We start from the raw sequence: 26499 nt of genomic DNA, 5'->3' as shown, positions 1-26499 counted from the left end.
GGTATCCGCATTTCTCTTTATCTAGATGATTGGCTTCTCAGGGCCAACTCCAAGAAACAGTGTCTGGAGGACATGAAAATAACCTTGAACCTAGTACGGGAACTAGGGCTAGTGGTGAACATGGGAAAGTCTCACTTGGAGCCCTCTCGCTCGATCATTTATTTGGGAGTTCTGACGAACTCTCAGGATTTTCGGGCTTCTCCCTCCCAGGAGAGACAAGACCGATTCCTGAATCGGGTGCAGGAATTCCTGGGGAGACAATAATGTTCGGCGAGGGAATGGATGAGTCTTTTGGGGACCATTTCCTCGATCGAACAGTTCGTCTCACTAGGAAGACTGCACCTCAGACCTCTGCAATTTTACCTCAACAAAAATTGGAAAAGGAAGGAACAAAGGCTTCAGACACCTTCTCAATTTCAGCAGAGGTCAAGAAAGATTTGATGTGGTGGCTGGATCCAGCGAAGCTGGGAGAAGGAGTTTCACTTCAACAATTGAACCCACAGCTAATACTGTTCTCAGATGCATCCAACCTAGGCTGGGGAGCGACACTGGGGAACAGGGAGATTTCGGGAAGATGGAGCGAAACCGAAAAGAATTGGCATATCAACAAGAAAGAGCTGATGGCAGCTTTTCTAGCTCTTCAGGTATTCGAGGAGTGTGTGGCAGGCAAAGTAGTGGAAATAAGCATGGACAACGTGACAGCTCTAGCGTATGTCAAGAAACAAGGAGGCACCCACTCCTTTTCTCTGAACGAGACAGCCAAGAATCTGTTGCTATGGGCAAAGGACAGAAATATCGTCCTCCAAACGAGATTTGTACAAGGAGAATTAAATGCCAGAGTGGACCTCTTGAGCCGGAAAAACCAGTTCCTGCCAACAGAATGGACTCTCAAGTTAGAGGTATGCGAAATGCTATGGAGGTTATGGGGGCAACCTTCCATAGACTTGTTTGCAACCAACAAGACAAGGAGGATGCAGACGTTCTGCTCACCGGTGCCAGATCCACAAGCGGTAGCAGTAGATGTGTTCCTCATGAACTGGGAAGGGCTGGATCTGTACGCCTTCCCTCCCTTCAAAGTGATACACAAAGTATTAAAGAAGTTTGCGCAGTCCGAAGGAACCAGAATGACCCTGATAGCCCCGTACTGGCCGACGCTAGACTGGTTCGCAGAGATGTTGCAGTGGCTGGTGGAAGTTCCAAGAATCCTTCCATTGCTTCCAGATCTGCTCAGACAGCCCCACTTCAAATGGTATCACAGGAATACCCATGCTCTTCAGCTAACTGCCTTTCGACTGTCGAAAAGCTCCTTAGGGCTAGAGGCTTTTCGCGAGAGGCAGCTAAAACTATCGCAAGATCAAGAAGGGCTTCGACCATCAACGTCTACCAGTCGAAGTGGGAGGTATTTAGAAACTGGTGTAAGGAGAATAAGGTGTCCTCGTCCAACACATCTGTGAGCCAGATCGCAGACTTCCTTCTTCACTTAAACTTAAAGTAGATCTAGCCACTACTACAATTAAGGGATACAGGAGCATGCTGGCGTCAGTTTTTAGACATAGAGGACTGGACTTGTTTAGAAATCAAGATCTTCACGACCTAATTAGATCTTTTGATACTACGAAACAAAAGTGTGAACAACTACCAGGATGGAATCTGGACGTAGTACTAAGGTTTTTAATGTCTGACAAGTTTGAACCGATCCAGGAGAGCTCGTTCAGGAATTTAACCAGGAAGACTCTTTTTCTAGTCGCTCTCGCTACTGCAAGGAGAGTAAGCGAGATTCAAGCTATGGATAAAAGGGTAGGAATTAGTAGATCTAAAGCGATTTGTTCAACCACTTTAGGTTTCTTAGCCAAGAATGAAACTCCAACCAATCCTTGGCCTAGGTCTTTTACGATTCCCGCCTTAGAGATTTTGCAGGTCAGGAACGTGAAAGGACTCTTTGTCCAGTAAGAGCATTACAGGTTTATCTGCAGAGGTGCAAGGACGTTAGGGGGACTTTTGACAACTTATGGTGTTCCGTTAAAGATCCCAAAAGGCCTATGTCAAAGAACGCCTTAGCCTTCTTTATTAGAAGTGTGATTCAAGAAGCACACACGGAGTGCAATGAAATGCTTTACAAGGCTTTAAAGGTAAAAGCCCATGAAGTGCGAGCAGTCTCAACGTCAATGGCGTTTAGAAAGAATCAGTCCCTTAAAGCCATTTTAGACGCAACATACTGGAGGAGCAGCTCCGTATTTTCTTCTTTCTATCTGAGACAAATAGAAACGGTATATGAAGACTGCAGAACCCTTGGACCGTTCGTAGCCACTGGCTCAGTGTTGGGTGAAGGAGGTGATACCTCTAATCCTACATGTTAGACCCTTGATGTTTGTTTTATGATTGTCTGTTGAAGGTTAGGGGAAACCTTCAACAGTCTAGTGTATATGTGTGTTTTTTCAATCTCTTGTATGCAAGGATTGGATGGTTAGGTGGTCTATTGCCTGTTTAAGCCCATATCAAGGGCATAGGTGGTTTTGTCGCATAGAGGTCACGTCCCGTTGACAAACCCCTTTAAGCTCGTCAGCTGCACAGGTCACATCCCTTAGCTGGAGCTCCTAAGGAGAGCAGACTAAAGAGGCAGTACTTGTCAAGTCAGCTTCCTTAGCAGGTAAGAATCTTTAGTTACCTATCAAGTAGTTGCCTTACAACGATGTTGCTGTCTCTGACCCTCCTCCAAAGGTGTCAATCAGCTATGTATATAACTGCCAGGTCAGTTACATATTTAAAAATGATATTTTTATTTTAAGATAAATTTTTAAATATACTTACCTGGCAGTTATATACATAGCTATATTCTCTGACGTCATGACGTCACGACAGACTTTTCGAAACTCGCGGCAATCGCCGACCGTTGGTCAGGTGATCGTTACCTGTACGCCCTCTAGATAGTTACCTGGAAACCTCAGATTTTCTCACCCTCTAGTCTCCTGAGGGGAGGTGGGTGGGTTTCTAATTGTATATAACTGCCAGGTAAGTATATTTAAAAATTTATCTTAAAATAAAAATATCATTTTTTGTAAGTTGGGACTTTCGTATGTCGAGGTTCCACTGTAAAAGCATGAAAATATAAAATACTTCAAAAATTAAACAAACACTCTCTGCAGGGGTATCACATCTTTGAAAAGTGCAGTAACTTTGCGAATGGATATCACATCTTGTAAAAGTACAGTAACTGTATGGGTTTAATTACATGTATGTATTACAGATTGCACCAGCGCTTTTCTTTTAGGTTAACAAAGTCATTGTCACAGAACGACACTAATACAACTCTTAGTTATGTGTCTTATATGTTTTAGTATGTTAACAGATTCATGTTATCAAACCAGCCAACTGAACAGCCTCATCCCGAGGTCATGTACAGTCTAGTGATGAAGACTTTGAAAATGGTGATAATACAGCAACTGTACTGCCTTTGTATCATATTCATGTACAAAGGTGATGGGGTGCCATATCCCCCACTTTTCTCTTCCAAGTTTTATATAATAGATGGTGGAAATGAGGCTGTTAATTAATATTATAAAATATATATGCCTCTCTGCCCGCTTCTTGTCGTATGCTTTGTTTGCATCACTGCTTGAAGGCTTTTTTCTTTCTCTTTTACTGTGTGTAGTTGTGCAAGGATATACGTAAGTACGTGTGTGGTTTTGTATATCATACAGTGAATTTTGTGATTTTTGTGATTCGAAATGGAATCCCAAGAGCCGGAGAGACCCCCTCGCCCCCCCATCAGCCGCAGATTGTGCCCTGGTGTGGAGGGCCTTAAGTGTGGGGCCTTTCAATCATCTGTTGAGGTTGACCCTCATGAGTTTTGTACTCGGTATAGAGGGCGCGAATGCTCTCGCACCGAGACATGTGATGTATGTGTTTTTTGGTCGGAGGAGCAGTGGGAGCGCTTATGGGGGGAGGAAGAAGCCCCGTAAGCCGGCCAAGGAGTCGTCGGAGGGTTCTCAGGCTACGCCCTTGGTTACGGACATGTCTTTTTCTTTTCTCCCTCCATCTCAGCTCCCTCGTATGGCTCCTTCCCCTTCGGGGGAGGTTTCTCACTCCTTCTCCTCTCTTGATCAGTCGAGCGTGGAGGGGGGGGGCCAAGATACCCCGACATCCAGTTGTGCTCGGGGTCCTCTGTTTGCTCGGGGTGGGAACTGTCCCCCCCCCCACTAACTCACCCGACTTTTCCTTCCTCAGATCTGCTTGCCACGGGGGACGATATCGGACGGGCCTGGTACTCGCTGGGGCTCCGAGGGACACCGACGGTTCAGGGGCTGCTGAGTCACCTGGCGAGAGGGGCCATGCCGGTAACCCACGGCCCAACCACCACAACTACCACGATGGTGTCTACGCCTGGCTACGCTGCTCTGCCGCACCTGGTGTACACCTAGCACGTAGCCACAGTGACCCCGACAGCTGCTGTGCAGGTGTCGCTGCCGGAGGTTATGATGCCCGCTGTGACGCTGCCACCTGGTTTTGCCGCTCTTGCTGCAGCCCCTGACTTCCGGTGTCCCAAGAGCTCTCCCCTGGACCCGCCTCCTGTTCCTGAGTATGCTGCTGCTCCAGTGCCGGTACCAGTTCCTGCCGCCGTTGTTCCTGCCTGTGGTGTTGCTGCCCCCACCCCAGGTCCTTCCGGACAGGTGCAGTCGGGCCCTGTTGCTTCGGCAACTGCCCTGGCTCCGTCTGGATGGAAGACCTGACAGTGGTCCTGAGGAAGCTGACGAAGAAGAAGAAGAAGAAGAAGAGGAAGGTGTCGTCGTCGTCTGCCGCCGCTTCCCCTTCAACTTCTAAGGCCCCACAGCTGAAGAAGAAGAAGGTTGCCTCTTCCCCCCCTAAGAAGGCTTGTCCTGAGACTTCTAAGGGTCCGTCCCACTCTGGTGGGACGGTTCGGACGTCCGCCGGTCCTCCTGCTCCTTCGGGAACGGGGCCCGTCTCTCCTTCTGCAAGGAAGAAGAAGACAGGGACCGGAGGAGCGCCGGCTAACACTGGTACCTCCTCCCCTGGCGCCAGAGGTTCTGCCTCAGCGCTAGGTACCGTCTCGGCTTCTCGTTCGCGAGAGGTACTGAGTGTACGGTCACCACAGCCAAGACCCAGGCAACCGAGTCTGCTCGGCGCCAGGATCCAGGCACGGAGTGGAAGACTGGCGGGGGTCGCTCAGGCAACTCCCACCAGACCAGCGATCGCTCTCGCGGCGATACGCTGGTACCCAGGGTTGATGCGACGGTCCCAAACCGGTTGCGGGCTGAGGCGAGGAAGCAGTCACTTCGGTCGCCTGACCCAGCCTTGGCTGGTCCAAGCGGCGTGGCGCGCTGTGAGGACAAGCCTCGCTCCCACCGCGACAGCGGACTCTGCAGGTTCCCTGACCGCCGCTCCTACCGGGACCGGGCTGAGAGGGGGACCAGCAGCAGCTCTTCTGACGCTTGGGATCATCGCTGCTGTTCTCAGTCCAGCCGCTTTCCCTGGGAGAGCCGCTCGACCAGGCCTGCAGTTCGATCGCCACCGCGGGTTGGTGATCGCCTGCAGCCCCCCCAGCACACCAGTTCTGCCGTTGGGCGCGGGGGGAGCGTCAGGTCTTCGTCTCCTATCCCTTTAACTTCCTCGGGCTTCACCAGGAAGAGCGAGGCGATCAGGAGTGCCCCTCGCGATCCCACCATGACGCCCTACGAACCTGGCACGGTCCTAGGACCGACCAGATCGCATGTGCAAGTGGCAGGAGGAGACCAGGAGGGGTCTGTTGTGGTTCCTCTTGTGGAAGGAGGAGGGTCTCGGGAGGCATTCTCGCTGGACGGGCTTGACAGTCCGTCTCCGCAGGATGTAGTCACTCCTGAGATCGAGAGGTCGTTCGCGGAGGTTATTGCGCTGATTCGTTAGCACAACAACCTCGGGGAAGGATCGCCGCTCCCACCTTCCGAGCCCACATCGGGTTTGGAGTCATTATGGGGACCCAAAAAGGAACCCAGGACGACGGTGGGTCTGCTGCGATCGGCCTTGGCTGACAGCGTACTGAACCAAGTGGACGCTCTCGTCTCCGGACAGGAGGGTTCGCTTCGGTCCGGTAGGTCTTCCAAGCTCCTTCCCCCACCTCTACCGCGACAGAGGCCTTTCTACGTGCCTTCAGAAGACCCTCTGCCGCCCAAACAGGTTAACCTGGAGCAAGCTAGGCTAACTCCGGGGGTGTCTCTGCAGCAGCTCCTGTCGGAGAACCTCTGGTTCTCGCAGCAAGAGGCACTTGCCTTGGAGTCTACCACAATGGCAGCATTCCAAGCAGTCTCCTGGATCGACCTGTGGTCCCTCACAGTGTTGAAAGCCGCAGCCTCCTTGGGGAACATCACTCCTGAAGGGGAACCGGCTTTTGTGAGACTGTGCCAGTCTGGAGGTAGAGCCATCTCCTACCTGGCCCACCAGACGGCTAACCTGTGGGCCAACCTGGTTCTCCGGCGTAGAGACGCTGTTCTCACCTGAGTGACCAGGGCGGCTGGGTGTGAGGCGACCCTGGGTCTTCGCAACGGACCGGTGCGGAGTTCCTCCTCTCTTTTCCCCAGAGAGGTGGTGGACGCTGCGGTGGAACAGCAGCGCACTGACGACAGTGACCGTCTCGTCCACCAGGCAGTCTCGAAGGTGGCTGGGCAACCTCGGACGACTGCGGCTAAGCCCAAGAGTTTAGCTGGCGCTTCCTCTGCGGCTAAGACGATCGCCTCGTCGAAGCCAAAAGGAAAGACTCTGCCTTCAACTTCTGCTGTAAGGAGTGACCGCAACCAACCCTCCTCCCAGTCCTTCTCTCGAGGAGGATCTGGGAAGAAGTCGAAGAGAGGAGGGAAACGCTAGGGGTGGAGTTCCCCCTCACCTGCTGCCGGAAGTGCAGGGGTGCCTAGCGAGCCATTGGGCAACATGGCAGCGCTACGGAGCGGAGACCTGGATAGTGAACGTCCTTCGGGAGGGATATTTACTACCCTTCGAGTCTCGGCCACCCCTCACCTCCAACCCGGTCCATCTGCAAACCTATGTTCCTGGCTCGCTGGGCTAATACAGTCGACTTTACCTGGTGGAGAAGTCCTCGGGGGGGCTGGCGCCCGGTGATAGATCTCTCTCCCTTGAACCGATTCGTTCGCCAGACTCGGTTCACGATGGAAACAGCACGTTCAGTGCTCGATTCCATCAGGGAGAATGATTTCATGCTTTCGGTGGATCTGAAGGACGCGTATTTCCAGATACCCATTCATCAATCCTCCAGGAAGTACCTCCGCTTCATCCTTGACGGGACGGTGTACCAATTCAGGGCACTTTGTTTCGGTCTCTCAACCGCCCAACAGGTGTTCACGCTGGTGTCGGCTTGGGCCCACTCGGTAGGGATACGTCTTTTGAGGTATCTCGACGATTGGTTAGTCCTGGCGAGCTCCCTCTCGCAGTTGCTGCAGGACAGAGATCGACTTCTCGAATTCTGCTTCGATCTGGGGATCGTAGTGAATTACGAGAAGTCAAACCTCGAGCCCAAGCAGAGGATGAATTACCTGGGTATGCTGATTGACACGGTAGCAGGGCGAGTCTTCCCCGCAGATTCACGGATCAGCAGGTTCAGGGAGGCAGCAAGACAGTTCCTGTCTCTACAGGAGCAACCAGCTCAGCAGTGGCAGGTCGTGATCGGTCACCTGTCGTCTCTCGAGAAGCTACTCCCTCACGGGCGTCTTCACTTGCGGCCTCTTCAGTGGAGACTGAAGGAGTGTTGGTCACAGGCAAGAGACCCTCCTTTCTTACCCGTGTCCCTGTCGGAGGAGGTGAGGCAGGACCTAGCCTGGTGGCTGGACGACGGGAACCTCGTAAGAGGAGTGCCTCTTCTCACTCCTCCCCCCCTCCTGGAGATGTTGCTGTTCTCAGACGCATCGACCGAGGGATGGGGCGCACACCTAGAGGAGTTGCTGACTGCAGGCGTGTGGGACCATTGCGACAAGCACCTTCACATCAACGTCCTGGGGCTCAAGGCAGCGTTCCTCGCTCTCCAAGAGTTCCAGGATCGTCTGGTGGGACACTCGGTGGTGTTGATGAGAGACAACACCACGGTAGTGGCGTACATCAACAAGCAGGGGGCCTTAGTGTCCCTCCCGCTGCACCAGTTGACGTTGCAGGTGCACGAGTGGGCCGTGGCACACTCAGTAGAGCTGTCGGCCCGCTACATTCCAGGCAAGAGGAATGTGGTAGCCGACAAGCTCAGCCGCCAGGATCAGGTGATAGGAACCGAGCGGTCCCTCCACCCAGACGTGGTGGAAATGGCTCTTCAACCTGTGGGGGCATCTAGTTGTGGACCTGTTCGCCACCCGGCACAACAGAAAACTCCAGGTTTTCTACTCGGTTGTGCCGGACCCATGGGCAGCTGCAGAGGATGCTCTTCAACACCCGTGGGACAACCTCTTCGTCTACGCCTTTCCCCCGTTCTGTCTGATTCACAAAGTGATTAGCAGGGTGTTGATCACCGCGAACCTTCGGATGATCCTGGTGGCACCCAAACGGCAGCCACACGTAGAACGGTGCCACCAGTCCGTCAAGTCCCTGTGTCTTCATGGCTGGCTGTTATCCACCATCTCTTGCGAGCAAGAGGCTTTTCTCGCAGCGCAGCAACAGAGATGGCTGGATACCTCAGACAGTACTCTGCAGCTGTCTACCAGGGGAAGTGGTCCGTCTTCTGTGGTTGGCGTCGTGGACGGGGTCTCTCTTCTCAGAGCCACTCTTCAGCAGGTAGCAGATTTCCTCGTCTTCCTTCGCCGAGAGAAGCTCCTCTCCGTCTCTGCAGTTAAAGGATACAGAGCCGCCCTGTCCCTAGTCCTTAAACTGCGAGTTGTGGACATCTCCTCCTCTTTCGAGATCTCCCTCCTGATGAAGAGCTTCGAGAGGTCTTGCCCACCCAGGGAACTGAGGCCCCCGGGGTGGGATGTGACTCTCGTCCTTAGGAGTTTGTCTCGCAGACCCTTCGAGCCACTCCGAGAGTCGTCAGACAGGGATCTGACCCTCAAGACCCTCTTCCTGCTGGCCCTGGCATCAGCGAAGAGAGTAGGGGAACTTCATGGTCTTTCCTTCGACGTCAAGCATTCCAGGGGATGGGGATCCATGACGCTCGATTTCGTCCCGAGCTTCGTAGCGAAGACTCAGAATCCTTCGGTCTCTGACGACCGGATCGAGTCTTTCACGATCCCCTTCCTGAAGGACTTCACTGATAATGATTCGGATGAGATGCTGCTTTGTCCTGTGAGGGCGTTACGGCGCTATCTGAAGAGAACTCAGTACCTCAGGCCTGAGTGTCGACACCTCTTCGTTAGCACCTGGGTTACCAAGAAAGAAGTTTCCAAGAACACACTTTCTTTCTGGCTGCGTGAGGTAATCAGGAGGACGTACGACTCGGATGGTAGTGACGACACCCGTACTCTTCGTCCGAGAGCCCACGAAGTCAGAGGTATTGGTCCAACCCTTGCATTCCGCAAGAACTTCTCCCTGGCGCAGGTTCTGAAGTCAGGGGTTTGGGCCAACCAGACCACCTTCGCTTCATTCTACCTTCGGGATATTACCCACAGGTCCTTGGACACTTTTTTTCTTACACCCGTGGTGGCTGCAATGAATGGACGAGTGAAAGAGAGTGTGACTGGCTTCCCTTCCTCCTTCGTTCTTCTCCTCTACCTTGAGCAGAGGGCCGCGGTCGTCACCACACTGAACAGGAGGCCGATGCAGGTAAGCTACACAACTGAGCTCCATCCTATCTCTTTCAATAGGGATAGGAGTTTTTATCTGCCACTCCCCAACAAGGGGGGGAGTGGAAGCCAACAAGAGACAAACCCATGACTTCATTTTGGCTCTTGAAGTAGGAACTAGTTCTTGCCTTTTGCTATTTATAAGAGGTACGCTTGCCTCCCTCTTATAAATTTGGTCCAGAAGTCTAACCACTGATCCTGCGGTGCACACCCCGATCAGCTGGGCAGAGGCTAGGATCCCTCCCTCTGTTCTTACGACCAGGGAGGGAACCAAGGTAGGACGAACACCAATCTGTTCATAAGACTCAGATTCCACCCACCAAGAAGTGAGTCTTCCTATTGTTAAAAGACCGAGGGTTTGTATACGTATCGGAACAAATAACAATTTGTTGGAAATTGTATTTTCCTAACTATACAAACCTGAGGTCCTTTACACATAGCCACCTCATGCCACCCCTCACTCTGCGTTTCCTGGGCCTAAAGCAAAGTGACTCCTCTCCTCGCAGTCGAGCTGGCCGCTAAGTACCTTCCTATTGTTAAAAGACCTCAGGTTTGTATAGTTAGGAAAAATACAATTTCCGACATTCCGAAAATCATGTGCTCTTAAAGTTCTATGTATTCCCTTGTAAGATATTGCATCTTTTCCCCTGCAAGATGTTGCAAGACTTAATGTATATTTTTATGATTTTGATTATGTATGTATAGGGTAATTTAAGACTGTTGAATAGAGCTCATTGTTTCTTGTGTGAAGCTGTATTTTATATTCCTTTGATAATTACTGAGTACATTTTGTAGGTGTATTTAGAGGTTGATATTTATTTTTTGTTTTAGGTTGAGAAACACAGCACCATGCCAACTGTAATACTTTTAGATGTCTCATTATCAATGAGCCGAGGAGTAGATATATCAAGCCCAAGTCCTGAGGATGAAGAAGTTGAACCTCTCCCCTTACGAAAAGACTTGGCAGCTCATGGCTGCAACATTTTGCTTGATCATTTTACTCAACATTGCAAACTGGAGTTTGCATCTTTGGTAAGTATAAAATCCTTGTATATAGCTCATTTACAAATTTTAACTTTAGCATTATGAATGTTTACAGGTATGCCTTTTGTAGCTTATTATTATGAATTAGTTTAGTAGCAACACTGAGGTACATTTCTGGATATTCAAGAGGCTTTCATATAGGTATTGTTCTTAAATGAAAGATATAAATGGATACTGGACAGCTAAGCAGGAAGAGAACAGAGGGAGCAGATAAGCAGTGCAAGGTAGAAAGTATACACTGCAAAGGATCATAAGTACCATGTTCATACAATGCTCCATACAAAGCCACACAGTTGTTGTTATGGTTTAGTGCTAAAAACTAAAAACACACTTATGAATGTCAGACTGTATATACCCCAGTTGTGTGCATTAAGGCTATAGTTCCAGTACTAATTATTTAAAAGATTTAGTTGGTTACTTATTATAAGTAGACTAATGACACCACTGAATTGTATTTGTGGCCTGCAGAAATATAAATGTTTGATATAGTATTTGCAACAGATTTTTAATTTATGAATAGGTTGATCAGATGGACAACATAACTAGCTTTAGAAAGAAGGGAAAAGTAGTAACACCAAACTTTATAGACTACTGTACTTATCTGCTGCATAATTATGTGTATTTTTGCTATGCTACCATTTTAGATGTAATAAAGTCTTATTTAAGTCTCTTAAATCATATGTTAATTGTAAAGGGTTGGTAGTTTACGTTAAGAACTATGTGGAATTGCTATTACTTGTGAGATAGCTAGAAAATATTCAAGTGCAGGCTATAAAATAGGGTCTTTGATACTTAATGGACTTTGTGTCGCATAAAAATTAAAAGAATTTTAGACCTGATGTATGAAGGTAGAGAGATAACAGTAAGCAGAACAGGGCACAGAGAGAAAGTAAGTCTCAAAACAAGGAATCTTAGACTGTTCATTTCCAGAGTGATTGTGAGATATGGTGGTTGGTTGGGTTTATGTCTTGCATGGAAGTAATTTTGGCTATATCTATTTCACCAGACCAGTGACCATGGTAGTGTGGGCCAAGAAGTGAAAGTAAAGTCACTTTGTTTGAGAGAGAAAGGATGGAGGGAAGAAGTAAGGGCAAAGTTGTCTGTATCTCAATTAGTTTTGATTCATTCCTGGGTTGGGAAACCAGAAGGTAGGAGAAAATAAATGGGTCACTGGTACTTTATTAGTTGAGGTAATTAATGCTGTTAATTTTGTTAAAGAGCATACAGCCCAGATTCATTTGGATGGAAGAGATGGAAGTTGGATTTGTTGTTGCTGAGAATCTTATTGACAAAGTACCACAATTTTTTCTACTATATGTAAAGATGACAATGGATTTCTTCTCAGTACTTTACTGGAAAACTTCTTTGAATAAGGGTCACTGTGGTTGGAATGAAAGTTGTCTTAATCCTGAGGAAGAATGAGCTTGTCAAAAAAATTCAGTTGCCATTTCCATAGATAAACAGGGAATGGCTGTTGATATGACCTGGTTTGATCAGGTAGATGTTGAGAAATACAGTGTTGGGTATGTAGTAAAGACCAAGTGACAGGTGTGGGATAGAAGTTACTGATGGCACTCTAGAAGTGTTGGAGGATTGGAAAGCCAAGAAGGTGATTGTCTTGGATGATGGAATGACTTAGAGAAGATACTGAATAGTGATAAAATATGTACTGTCAGATGTTGGACACCATGATGAAAGGAATAGACAAAGGAACATGTGAGTGTTGTATAATATTGGACAAGAGAATAGATTGATGCTGTTAGATAACAGGTTGTTATTTTGTCATGAGCAGATGGTGTAGTCAAATATCTGGTCACTCATAATGCTGAGGATTTGACAACTGTATAATGGGATGGCTGAGAATTCAGATGTATGATTGGATAATGCTGGGTGAAAGATCATCTGACAGTGTATGTATAGTTAAAGATGTTTGCTAGTGGTCATTTGATGACATGAATTGATTAGTAAGTTTCAGCATTATCAGGAGTGGCAAGGGTTGACAACAGGTAGGTGAATAGCAAGTAATGATGATGCTTTGATGCTTTACAATCAAGGGCCTGAAGCAGCAAATCCACTAAGATTGGTAAGAAAATAACCACATTTTAAGATGGGGTGATCAATTACAGTATTTGAATATAGTACATATTAGAGTTCAGTTGGTGACAGGTGTGAATGATTATTTTGTGAGAAAGTTATATAATTGCAAGACAGCAGAAGTGTCATAAATTCAAATGGGCCCCCTTCCTTGACCAAAAGGCTGAAATTGATGGACAGTTAAAAGTTAGTGGTGACTAGATTGGTGTAGGGGAAGCACACCAGTTACTGTACTGTAGGTAGATAATCAACTCATATGCTCCAAAAAGGGAGTCTTCTTGACTACTTTGGCATCAGGAGCTCAGATTATGTAGTGTAGTGGGCTCTCTTAAAAAAAGAAAACATTTCACCACTTATATACGTAGTTGTCATTTACTGTTGTCTCCTGGCCTATCATCCCTGGCCAAGAATGAGGACCTTTTAAAGGGAAAATCCCCTTTTTTGATAACGGAACTCAGTAATTCATATGATAAAACAATATGCCTGGCTCAAGCAATTAAGGTTTATGTAGATCACAGCAAACATTCGGATAGTCCTATTTCTCCTACACCCTAGGAGAAACAACCACTCTACATGGGATGAGAATTATTTTAGTGGCCCTCATTAAAAAGGCAGACCCTCATTCCTTTCTTAAGTCACATGACACCCAAAAGGTGAGTACATCGTTAACTTTCTTTGGAAATGTTTCCTTCAGAGAAGTCTGCAAGTGCATGGAGTGGTTATTTAAGGCAGTGTTCCCAAACTAGTGAAGGTGCAACAATCCTGCAGCCAGACCCGATATAGTTAGATTAGTCACTGTAGAATCACAAGGGATAATAAATTTATAGGTTCATGTGTTTCCCGTTCTTTATTGCCAGACCCTAATGGGTATCTGGAATAAAGAAAATGGTTGATAACCTGTGACTTTACCTTGAATCAAAAATTCCTAAAACACTGTTCCCATGAGAGTGGTGGTCATGCTGAGATATTGCTGGGGGACAGCACAATAATCCCAATGCTGGATCTGACATAATTAGGTAAGTTACCTTCGAACCACAAGAATGTTACTTACATGTATGTATTGGTTTGTATGTTGTTTCCCGTTCTTTATTGCCAAACCCTATGGGTAACCAGAAAAAAGAAAATGATCAATAACCAGTGACTATACTTCAGACCAAAAATTGATCTGGGTTGTTGGGATTTATTTATTAAGAGCTAAGCACTTTTTTCACCCATCAATTTCTTTTGTAAGCTCCTTTGAGGATGAGCAGTGGCTGCGCCATCAAAAAACAGGTTTCGACGTAGGAAAAACTTAATTTTGGTAGCTGCTGTGAACCCTCAAACCCACCCACTTTCCCTGATAAAAAGGCATGGGACTAGGGTGAAAATTTATCTTGCATAAACCTGGCATTTAATGAGGAAGATGGCCAACATTTGTGCCGTTGTCTTATCTATGCAAGTGGGATATTGAGAGCTGAGGCAGTTGCTGTAAGACAGGAGATAGAACCCTCCTGTCCTGAATCATTTATATACTATATTCTATTGCTGTGCCAAGAAGCACTATTCTGCCCAAGACCAACCATAAGAGAATTCTTTGTAATTGGTTGGTCTTTTATGAAGCCCTGTGGGGACCTTGAAAGTGTAGCATCTTTGAGGACGAACAGTGGGTGCCAAAAGTAGGGTTTTCCTATGCCAAAACCTTTAATATTGGTAGTTTGTGACATCAAAACCCTTGCTTATTCAGGTCATTGCTGATATTAATACTGTCAGAAACTCAATCATTGTAAGCACAGGTTAGAGAGTCAGGACAAGCTTTTAATTTGCTGTTTCTGTTATGTTATATCAAGGTATGAGATACTGCTGATTGGAGAACTTTCATTTCCTTTTAGGAGCAAGGCTTTTTGGCTTTTTGATTTGTATTTTATCATTTAAAAATAATTTGCTTACATAGAATTCATATTGTGCCTCTTCTTTATCCTAGGTTCCCAATAACTCACTAGCAAGTATCACCATTATGAGGCAAATGTCATGGAGCATTTCTTATCTTGCAAAAATGGAAGTAAATTGATACCCTGCCAGTTAATGTTGAATAGGGATTGGTTGTTGTACTATGCATATACAATATATAAATATGATTTGTTTTATTTCCAGATTGTGTTTTCTTCAGTTTACAAGGTTTTAATGCCATTCACTAGAGATTTTGATGCTATTAAAAATGCCTTGAATTTGGTTGATGAATGCGACAGGACAAGCATTGAGGTTGGGCTAATGGGAGCAGCACAACATGTCTTAGAAGAATGGGGCAATGGTACCCCATGTCAGGTAGAGTAAAGGCTTTTGTTAGCATATCTAATTCAGAACTTATTTATTTGATTTAGTTAATACTTATTCTGTACTACAGTTTGTCTATAAAAATAAAAAATATGTTCTTACTTTTTTGGTTGTGGTATTCTTAAAGAATGTAATTATGACAAACTCCCATATTCTAATTAAAGGTCCTGAATGTAACTATATATACTAAGTAATTAAAACTGAGGATGTTGTAGCCAAGCTAGCCACTGGGTGATTGAGATTATTCTGTTGTTTTCAAAATTATGTTTTATATATTGTACAGAGTTCTGTCACTAGACTTTTTTGTATGGGTAGAGGAATAGGCAGGTATTTATTATTTAGTTGGGGCATTGTGTTTTGCCTTTGATCCTGATTCACTTATGGATTTTTCTGTAGTAAATTTGATTTCTGTCTCTCACAGGCACTATATAATGGTTTGAAAAATACTTAATAGCTTCAGCGAGTTATGTTAACAGAATGAGAGATTTAACTGTGAAACCTTGGGTGAATAGATAAAAAATAAATGAAAGGGCCTCCAACATAGACATGATCTAATGCTTTCAAACTAGATTTATTATATATGGGGGTTAAGTGTTTGATGAGTCCTCTCCACTCTCTGCTATCGTGTGCTTTCTGTATCTGATTACCCTTTGATCCAGTCTCAAATCAACCAGTGCATATGCTTTTTCTCCTTAATTTTCTGGATCCTGGGCTAATTTATTTATAATTTCTTTAATAAATTTTTGCTTTTCTCTTCAAACCACTTCACTCAGTTTATTCTTGCAAGTAAATTAACTGTAAAAGGCCCCCATACACTGAATGATTGTTTGAAAGATTGTTGTTATGGACGCGTACACACACTATTCAGACAGTGTGAACAGTCTCTGCACCAATTTCAGTCTGAACAAAGATTTTGTCTCTGGAAGACATGGCACCATCTCTAGAAGAGACTTGCATGATAGAATTATATTGGCAGACAAACACATAGTACACTGAACAACCTGTGTATGACAGACGTAAGTCGCAAGCCAGCAACCTGGTCATGGCAGATTCTCTCTGAGATTATTCAGACCATGAAATTCCCCCCACTTTTGCAATCATACAAGCCCATACACAATGTTTTTGTGAATGATACATATAATCGTTCAGACAGTTGTTCATACAATTGTTCAGTGTATGGGGCCTTTAAAACTTTCTGCCTTGCACAAGAAGGGTAATTTTCTTGGAATCTTTTCATATTTTTTGAAAACACTTTACTTGTCGTAGACATTTTTACTGAAGTGCACCATCATTCTTTCTCTCATACAGTGTTCCAGAAATCTTATTCATATGTTATATTCCTTGTGAATCTTTTCTTTTTGCATATTTATGTTGTCATGGTTTTTTCCAGTTTTTTTTTTTTTTTTTTTTTTTTTTTTTTTTTTGGTTTTTTTTTTTTTTTTTTTTGCTACATCTTTTTGGCCCCAACTGCATCATTGCTTCCCTTTTACTTTTTATCTATTCCTTATTGTATCTTACTGCTGAAGTTTTCAGGTACTTTAATTTTACCTTGTAACAATTTCCACTTTCCAATCAAGATCAAATTCTTCAGGCAGCCCTTGGTTAGTTAGAAATGTAACTGAGGAGTCATGTTAAACTACAACTACTTGACAGTGATAACGTGCATGTAAAGATAATACAGTGGACCCCCCTATTCGCGTTCTCCAGATTCGCGGACTCACACATTCGCGGATTTCTCTCGGGAACGTTTCCCTGCATTATTCGCGGAAAATTTGTGCATTCGCGGTATTTTTCTATGGTAAATATCCACAAATTCCTGTTTTTTTTTGATGAATTTCATCATAAAATGCACTTTTTGTGATAAAACTATTAAAAAAACCAAGTATGAAAATTTTTAGTGGGTTTTTCTTGAGTTTTAACTAACAAAATAGGCTGTTTTTAGCATTTTTATAGGGGTTCCAAACATTCGCGGGTTCTAACTATTCACGGGGGGGTCTGGTACGCATCCCCCGCGAATACGGGGGGACCACTGTAGTACAGTACAAAATCAATAGAAATAGAAAGCTATGAAATTGCTGAGATATTCATGATTTACCTTATTTAAACTTCTTGCAGTTCATTTGAGCCAAAATGGCACAGTACATATCAATAATGCTTTCATGATAGATAAAAAATGTAGTTTGATTTCCATAAGTTTTCCTTGCAAATCTTTTTATCTTATTAGGGCTATCTTAGTCTCTCCAGATGTCAAGTTCTCTATTAGACCTTCAAATTCAATTTTTTTCTCTTCATTTAGTAGTAGTTTCTTAAAAGTATTTTATTTAGTAGCTTCTCAAAGTATTGTCTCTGTCATGCTATCATTTCTTTATTTCCAACCTTTTTTCTAAATTTTTTCTTATATTTATTTGTCCATTCCACATCTTTCTTCCTTCATCTACTATGCTATCCAAGTGTTTCTTCCCTGTGTTGTTTTAAGATTCTGATTTCATTCATCCTATGTACTCCTTGTTAATCTTTGCACCTGCCTGTTGGACTACTGTACCTCCTTCATGCTTGTTAAAAATGTGCAGTACGGGTAATTCGTATCTGGAAGAAAAAAAAAAATGAATTTTGTTGCTGTCAGTCGCATGGACTAAATTTACAAAGAGCAGGGAACAAATCTTGACATTCCTCGAGAGATAGAGAGATGAACCAAGGCCATCTAGGATGAACTCTCTCTCTCCCCTCTCAACTATACTGTAAGTGTTAACTTGAGTCTCTGAAACCAATAGGTATTAGCACAAGCGCAACTGTATGTATGTGTGTGTGTGTGTGTGTGTATGGGCCTACTGTTAAAAAATGTGCTGTACCTACAGGTAATAAATACCTACATCTTGGAAGATAAAACAACAAACAAATTTTGTTGTTAGTCGCCGGGGATATAAAGGGTTTGACCAGCAGACAGAAAGATTAACATTTTTCCAGAGATTAAAGAGCTGAATTTTGTTTTGAAGCTATGTCAACCGCATTAGTAAATAGGTATCATCTTCTAGACATTTTTTTTCTTTTCTTTTTGCGGAAGAATCTTCAAACCATTTTGCATTCAAAGTAATGAGAAGGAAACATTCTATTCTTCATGTATTCAGTAAAATACTTACACTAATAAAAAATAAAACTACGTATTGTATGCAAAACACACACATCATCGTTAGCTTCGCATGTAAACGTTCATTCTAAGAAATTCACAGAGTAGTATAACTAACACCTGATTGGTTGGTTGGTAGCCATGGAGATCTGTTATCCAATGACTGCCCTCTGCTTCTGTTCTATTTATAGACATATGCCGTGGATGGCACTAGTTTTGAACGTCACCATGTTCGTGATTTTCTGACTGCTGACGGCAAAAATTACTCATTAATTTTCTTTATATAATTATTTCTTCGTGAAAAAAATAATATAATATGACCATTTTAACTTTAATGTATAGTGGTATGAAAAATACCAGTGTGTCGTAGCGATGCGTCATCAATATAGTGGTATGAAAATACCACATGGTGTTGTAGCGATACGTAGTCACGAAGTACTAATCCTTTTCCCGGACCATCCTCAAAATTTTACGACTCTTCAACTTCAAGATCGATATGGTGAAATATATTATATAGTCATACTTATTGTTAAAATTCACAAGTTGAACTGCAAAACATTATTATATTTTGATTGTCATGTACATATATTTTTTGTGTTTTACAGAATATTTGTTTTGAAAATAATAGCTTTTAGTGAACATATGGTATTAATTGTCCCACTATTTTGTTATAGGTGATCTTAGTTATCTCACATTCATATAACAGTATTATATTAATATTTATTTAAATAAACTGTAATTACTAATAACAATAATGGAAAACATAAAGGGAAAATTTTTTTTTGCTGCAGTAGTGTTGTTTGTTTGATTATGCATCTGACCTCACATTAGCGAAATCTGAAAAATTCCAAAAACTGAAACATCGGAATGTGTGTGTACTGCACATTTTTTTAAACATGCACACAATGTCTACACATTTACTGATACCCGTTGGTGAAAGACTCAAATTACAGTATTTATTCCTGAGAGAGAGAGAGAGAGAGAGAGAGAGAGAGAGAGAGAGAGAGAGAGAGAGAGAGAGAGAGAGAGAGAGAATGATTTAGGACTCCAAGGCGTGTTACTTTTACAATTATTTTATTATCTTGGGATTCTTTTTTAATCTTGAGATTTTCTATTCAAATCTCGAGATTAGTAAGAAAATTACCGTAATTTGACTAGCAGCAGCACACATCTGAATGACTCGGCCATTAGGATGTTAAACCACTAACCTTATGAACTGACGCTCTCGGGAAGGGAACTCGCATGATACATGAGATACATGACAAAACCACTGTTTATTGGTGAAAATTTGGGGGTCGCATGATATGCGAGATTGCACGTTACTTGAGTATATACGGTAATTTTATCCATTCTTTTTCTTAAAGCCTAGTCTATTACTGTTTTAGAACCTTATTTCTTATAAATTATCAACTTCTCTCTGGTCTTTTTAAATATGGAAACTACGTATCAGTATTTCAGTCCTGCTTCTCTCATTGTATCCTTAGAGCCAACACTTCTCTGTTTTGATGTGCATATCAGGTTCCTTTCACTAGCATACTGTACTTCAATTAGTTCATATTTCAGTCACTGCATTTCATGACATTTCTCAAACTCTTGTTTCTCATGGACGTTACACTATAGTGTGTAGTGTGTAGATACAGCGTAAGTATTAAGTTAAGTTAACATATATTTAGAAATGAGAAGTTGTGGCAAGCATAAGAAAATAAAACTAGTCTTAAATTTTCTTATTTTCAGATTGTTTTGATAACAGATGGCAATGCAGGAGCTGGACAGCATAATCTTCAGAAATCAATGATGTCTGCTCACTCTCGGGTTGCTTCTCAGTTCCCGCTGCCTTTTCCTTTTCCAGCCAAACTAAGTATTGTCTGCATAGCTAACCCAAACGAACCATCTCTACAGGTAATTTTAGGTTATTTTGCATTAACTAAAAATGTATTTTAGTTACAGTATTGCAATGTCAGTAAAGTTTCACTGTGATTATGTATAGTTTTTGTCTGTTATGTTAAGGCAGCAGGGTGTCCCATGCTCAAGAACTGAACTCTTTTTATACAGATATCAAATTCGCTATATCAGCGTCTCATAGAACTAAACGGGGAAGGAGACATATTGGTCCCAGAAGGAGGTCTGACCAAAAAGGTAAGCAAAAATGAAGAGTATTGTAGTTCACATATCTTTAAGCGTATCAAACCTTTAATTTAATAGGAGTAACTTACCCAGTAATTACATCGCTTTAGTTTTTACTTTGATGGCAGCTTGAATTTCAAAATTAGTCTCTGCCCACTTTCTGGGAAGGAGAGAAACAACATCATGGATAGAGCTCAGTTTGTTTTTGCCGTTTTACTGCTAACACGGTTGTAGGAGTGCAGCTGGTTTTGGATTTTGACCTTGTTGCTCCCTGATTTGTTGAAGTATTTGGGATTATGGCCTTTTGATACTGAATTGTTGATTGAATTTGTTGTGGTTTTGTTCTTTTTCTGTCTAAACTAGTTATTGTTACTTAGTTTGGTATTTCGACTGGCTTTTCTCTCAGTGAGAATTGCCGATTAGTAATTAGTAGTTTGTTAGTTCCAAATTAGGTTTACTGGCACTTTGGTATTCTTTTGTTTCATTTTGTGTTTATTTTTTTTATTAGGTCTGATTCTAGTTTGACTAGTCTTAGTAAAGGCTGCAATACCAGGTTTACTAAGACATCTTATGATCCTCATACCATTTGTGCTTCTTGTAGATGACAGGATTGCTCAATTAATAATATTTGTCAGGAGTGTGAGAGCTGGGATGAAAAAGCATGGAAGAATTTAACATCTCATCAGAATAAGCTGGAAAGAGATAGGAAGACGAAAAATGCTAGAGCTGAGAGTAAAGGTTTAGCTAGTAATTTGACTACAAAGAAGTTGAGTATAGATATACCTGTTATTACCTCTCCCATTTCTAATGTTTTGTGTATACTGAATCCTCCCTCTCCTCCTTCACCTGGATCTCGCTCATTGGAATCCTAGACAACAGGATTGAACAGAAGTTTGGGTTGATGGTAAGTACTGTGACTCAACCAGGTGAGTCAGTGCGATTTTTGATGGATAAGTTTAATAAAAGTGCTAGTGCAGTGATTCTGGAGGAGGCGTCTACCTGCCTCACCAAATCTCCTGGGCAAAGGTCACTGCCAGACTCCCTTAAATCAGGGAGGAGGTATGCTTGAGACCCAAAGGGAGTTTGGTGGGGCCTGCCCTCAGGTAGTCCCCCCCCCTCAGTCAAACTTGTACAATCCCAAGTTGCAACACAGGGCAATTGGAGAAATGTCTCAGATGTCCACAGTCTCTCCTCAAGCCCAGGAAGTCCCAGCCTAGATTCAAGGCATCAGTGACGTTATTCTAGGAAGTCTCGCCACTTGAAGAATCACTCTTCTTCTTTGAATATTCTCCTCTGCCCTGCTAAAGGCCTAAAGAGCTTTTAAGAAGCCACACAAGCTTCTTGCAGCTTTTGGGATATTCCTGAGAGATTATCATCAGATCAGCAGTCTCCTGACCGGCACTATTTGGCGCCCAGACGTCGGCTGTCGACATAAAAGCGTCCAAAGACTCCAAAGTGCCCAGAAGTGCCAGAGCGCCCATTGGCGCCAAATTCTCGCTCGTCCTGTGAACGGCCAGAAGCACCCATGCACCCTGCACCTGGGCACCCAGACCCAACTGCCCACTCAGTGTCAGCTTCTAAGTATGAGACTCCAGCTCTTTCCTTTCAGGTTCCTTTAGTGACAGATGACGACATGGATCCTTCTTTAGAACCGATTAAACACCAACTGAAGAACATTTTGAGCCTTTTAAAGAAGTCCCTTCCATCAAAGACTCCCTCAAACCTGATGACTGCTCAACCATCTACAGATGAAGAGGAGGCATCACAAAATAAACCTCCCTCGGTTTATGCTGCGCTTTTAAAGTATTTTTTAGAAGCCTACCCGGAATTCTTCTCTCTTGCGGCTCCTGCGGCACCCCAGTCTACGATTTTAATGGGCAATCCTTCAGACTATACTCACAACTACCGAAGATGGTACTTTCTTCGTTGGCCAGAAAAGCTTTAGAAGACATGGACCTCTGGCTTTCAGAAAGGGGGATTCAAGGGAAATCTTTTTGTATTCCTTCTCCATACCTATCTAAGTGGCACTACAGTCATACTCTACCAGCAAAGCTCCTTCTTTGGGAGTGGCTCCCTTCTCCCAGGGGTACTTCTTAGGGCTGATAGATTCTTTGCGCAGGTCTGCCTTTGCTGTGGCCAAGGTGATGTTTTCTGGCATGGAAATCAATCATCTTTTGAGAAATATCTTCAAGATGTTAGAAGTGCTCAGCTTCCTTGACTGGTCGGTGGGAGCCTTAGGAAAGAAAATTAGAGGTTTTTCCCTTTAGCTGAGGATTGCTCTGCGGATTGGCTTCTCAAGAATTGGCCTCCCTTTTCCCCATGGGAATTTCAAAGAAAAGGGAGCTCTGGTGTTCACTCACCTCTAAGAGTGTAACTTCTTCTCAGAGGTCAGCTCTACTTTTCTCACCATTGGACCATTAGCACCAGTTTCCCTAGATGGTTGTTAATGGAATTACGTACCCTGGAATTGTAGAAGAAATCCATCCAGGACATTTTAGCCCAATCTACAAGACAACCCAGGGACTGGACTACCTTTTCTTCTAAGTTGACCTCGTCCTTACAGCGATAGTCTTGAGGAAGAAAGAAGAGACCCCAATCTAGTACAAGAGGTAATGTCTGATTTATCTTACAAGCAATTTTTTGGGCTCAAGCCGTGTCACCGGTGAAATGTCTCGTTAGCCATTTCTAATATATAAAACTAATGCTAAATATACTAGAGAATAAACCAAAGGGACTGACTGAGGTTACTACCCTCAGGCGAGCACTTTTGTAAAATAAAAATGTCGTGTATAAACCAGGGGCGAGTAATACAGCCACGTTTCCTTCAACCCCACAGAACGATCCTCGTCAACAATCCCCAACATACGAGGTGCCGTTATACAGGCCGCCTCCCCGCAACCAACACCCTCCTCCCGAGCGCCATCTACCAATCTTAAGTTAGCACAGCGACTTGGTAGCAACGAGATTTTTTTAGAGTCCTGTGTATTATTTCAACTTTTTGTCGCTTTATTGTGATTCAACGATGGCAGCTTCCGTCCCATCTAAGTTGAGTACTCAGAACATGCTTTGATTTACTTTTTAGGTGGTAGATCGCTGTTTTTAAGACGTTTAAGCTCGTTTTTACCGACGCTTCACGTTGCGTTATCGTGGTCTTCGTCCGCATGGCGACCGTTGTTTACGCTTGGGCGATATTTCTACCTAATTTTGTAATTTATGATCTTTATGCGCTTGGTTTTCTGAGGAGTGTCTTCCATTGGTAAGGAAATTTAAATTTTTGTAATATCGAAACCACTATGGCTAGGATCGAGTGTTATTCGTTCCGTTATTTTTCGATACTTTTATATATATATATATATAATATATATATCTATATATATATATATATATATATATATATATATATATATATATATATATATATATTATATATATATATATACATATATATATATGTATTTATACGTAAGGAAGATACTCTTTGATTTCCAAGTTTAGGGAGTTCTAGTACTCCTTTATTTAGCATTTAGTCAAACCCTAAATTTTTTCATTTAGTTAGAGCTTTTTCGCAAGGTAATTCACCTTTTACCTTTCGTGTTTAGCCGGACCTAGCACCTAGGTTAGGTTGCGCTCTGAACCCCGCGTGGTGGCATATCTGTGCTGTTTTTAAGCGTAGGCTATATGTTGGATTTTTAGCTCTTGTCTCTGAGATTTCGATCCCAGGCGATTCAAAATTTAATCATATTAGAGCTATAGGGGTTCTAATTAGAGTAACCTAGCGTAGGTTATTTAGGATAGCCTATCCTAGTAGGCTACTTCTTGTTCGCCTTCTTTCTTTCAGTCTGTCCTCTTTTGACTTTCCATCAACGGTCGGTTAGCTGTTGGGAACAGCGTCTGATCTTTAATTATAACCTAATAGGCTTGCTTTTAGGCTAGATCCAGCGGACCGTTTGGATGGAGTAGGTTTCATATTAGTTCATAGAACTGATTACTACTAGTCATCTTTAGATGGAGAGACAGTTAGAAGGGAGGCGGATGAGAAGTGGGGAACGTTTGCAGTGTTAACTTTTGGGTCTCGAGTTGATTTGGTTGTCTTCATAGAATATCGTTTCTTTATCTCCGACCGCCGGACTCTGGGGGGCCAGAGTGAGAAACAATTATTTTTTCTATTTACATCTTTCATCCCCTCTCCGTTCTATTTAGACGTGAAGGATCACAAGATTGATGTTTTTTGACAACCAGTTCCTCACGGTTCGACTCATTTGTTTTCATTTCAAACGTGACTGGCTCCTTCCTTCGTATCCCGGTAGTTCCGGGATACCAGCAGGAAAAGGGTAGGTCTTCTCCCCACAATGAGTTATGTTTTTATAGTATACATAGATCAAATTTGACGTTAAGTTCCTGCTGATGTTCAAATCGTGGTAGGTCCGGAGAACTGGACCCGGATACGTTTGAATTTCATAGGGAATTGGTTGAATTACGTATACGATTGTCTGCTAATTCATTCGGGATCGTGGTAGGTCTAGTACTAGGCCCGGATACCATCCTGCTGGATTGGCATTTCTGACATTCATTTATCTTTAGCTCTAACTGTAGTAATTTTATATCCGGTCGGTAGGTCTATTAATATAGGCCCGGATACCGTTAGGATGATGAAATTTATATTGTTTAGCATGTTTTATAATGATTTCATATTGTTTTACACCGTTTTTTCTAGACGTTGGCAGGTCCTGAAAAACGGACCCGGATATCGTCCGGAAATAACGGTGGTTCATTTATTGTGTTTATCTTTTACCCATTTCCTCTTTATTAAGAAATTCTGTAGTCCGGCGATGCCGGATTACTATTTTAGTAGAGGCACACTGCGGTTTAAGAGATATTATATGTGTTTTCCGAGTTTCCTTCCCTCCTGACTATTTTTGTTGGCCTCTCATTCCGGCGACGCCGGAATTTGAGTGGAGGGAGAGTGAGGATTCTCAAGAAAATTGTAAATTTATATCATCCAAAATTTTCCGGGGGGTACCCCTGGAAAATACTGTTATAGTTTAACACGATGATGGTGAATACTCATATGTAAATATCTCTTACAGATGTTACAGTGTGCTGAAGTGGGCTGTTCCGCTATGCTCCAACAGCCGTGCGGACATGTAGAGTGTCGCACTCACGCGGCATGTGCAGTACAAGTTTTGCAAGAGACGGTCTGGCATTATGAGAGATGCCAGGTCTGCTATGACCTCTACGCACAGATCACTGATGACTCGGTAAGTAGACATATAATCTGTGCTTACTGTTCTCTGTTTTATTAGATGAATGGTTTACTATACATCTGAAGTATTTTTACCTGCGTCTGATCAAGGATTCTCTTCCAGGCCCCTAAAGAGGTGAAAGATACGGCACTCGCCACCTTGAAGATTTGGGTAGGTGGCTTTGGAAGAAATGTAGGGAAAGCTAGGCCCTATATTCTTTCCCGGGATGCGGCTTCCGTCATCTACCCTAATTCGAAGACTTCGGCTGTAGCGGAAGAAGTCGCGGCGCCATATCTTCAAGATATAAACGAAGAATACCATAGTTTAGAACCTTTAGAGGGACCCGAGGCAGAAGTAGTAGCGGAAGTCGGCGGCTTGCACTTATCGTCTGAGCCGATGCAGACGGAGCAGGTAGGTGAGGCAGTAGCTAGTCCTTCTCCTTCAATCTCCTCCTCTGACTTCCCCTCCCCCTTTCCTTCCTCTTACTCCTTCTCAGTCGCTTCTCGTGTCCCCTCTCGGACCCCGCCAGGGTTCGAGGGTTTTGGGAACGTTGATGTAATTAAGGCAGCGTCTGTTCGGCCTAAGGTGAAGACCGTGAAGACTAAACAGCTGCCTGCGAAAGTGAAGTCCGGCACCTCGGCCCCTTCTTCTGCCGCGGACTCCAACTCGAAGAGTAGATCTAGCCGAAGCGGCAGCAAGGACAAGTCCTCACGTTGGACTAAGGAGAAGCTTGCTACTCCTTCTCCTGCTCCTTCACCGGCTTCTACCCCGATAGCTGCTGCTATCCTTAGTCCGGCGCCAA

At 43.7% G+C, this 26499-nt stretch overlaps 1 protein-coding gene across 3 annotated transcripts in view; it reads left to right on the top strand.

Moving 5' to 3' along the window:
- Positions 1 to 26499, top strand: part of LOC135196987 (integrator complex subunit 14-like) — a 102978-nt gene that overhangs the window by 30283 nt on the left and 46196 nt on the right. For all 3 annotated transcript variants that reach the window (XM_064223868.1, XM_064223867.1, XM_064223866.1), the window contains exons 2-5: positions 10590 to 10790; positions 15027 to 15197; positions 20065 to 20229; positions 20383 to 20466. In XM_064223868.1, the coding sequence (XP_064079938.1) occupies positions 10608 to 10790; positions 15027 to 15197; positions 20065 to 20229; positions 20383 to 20466 (603 nt within the window). In that variant the 5' untranslated portion in view covers positions 10590 to 10607. The remainder of the gene's footprint in view (positions 1 to 10589; positions 10791 to 15026; positions 15198 to 20064; positions 20230 to 20382; positions 20467 to 26499) is intronic.

The sequence above is a fragment of the Macrobrachium nipponense genome, chromosome 18, assembly GCF_015104395.2.
Source record: "Macrobrachium nipponense isolate FS-2020 chromosome 18, ASM1510439v2, whole genome shotgun sequence".
Classification (NCBI taxonomy): domain Eukaryota; kingdom Metazoa; phylum Arthropoda; class Malacostraca; order Decapoda; family Palaemonidae; genus Macrobrachium; species Macrobrachium nipponense.
The sequence above is the reverse complement of the archived record's forward strand: the minus strand, read 5'-3'. Positions and strand labels throughout refer to the sequence as shown.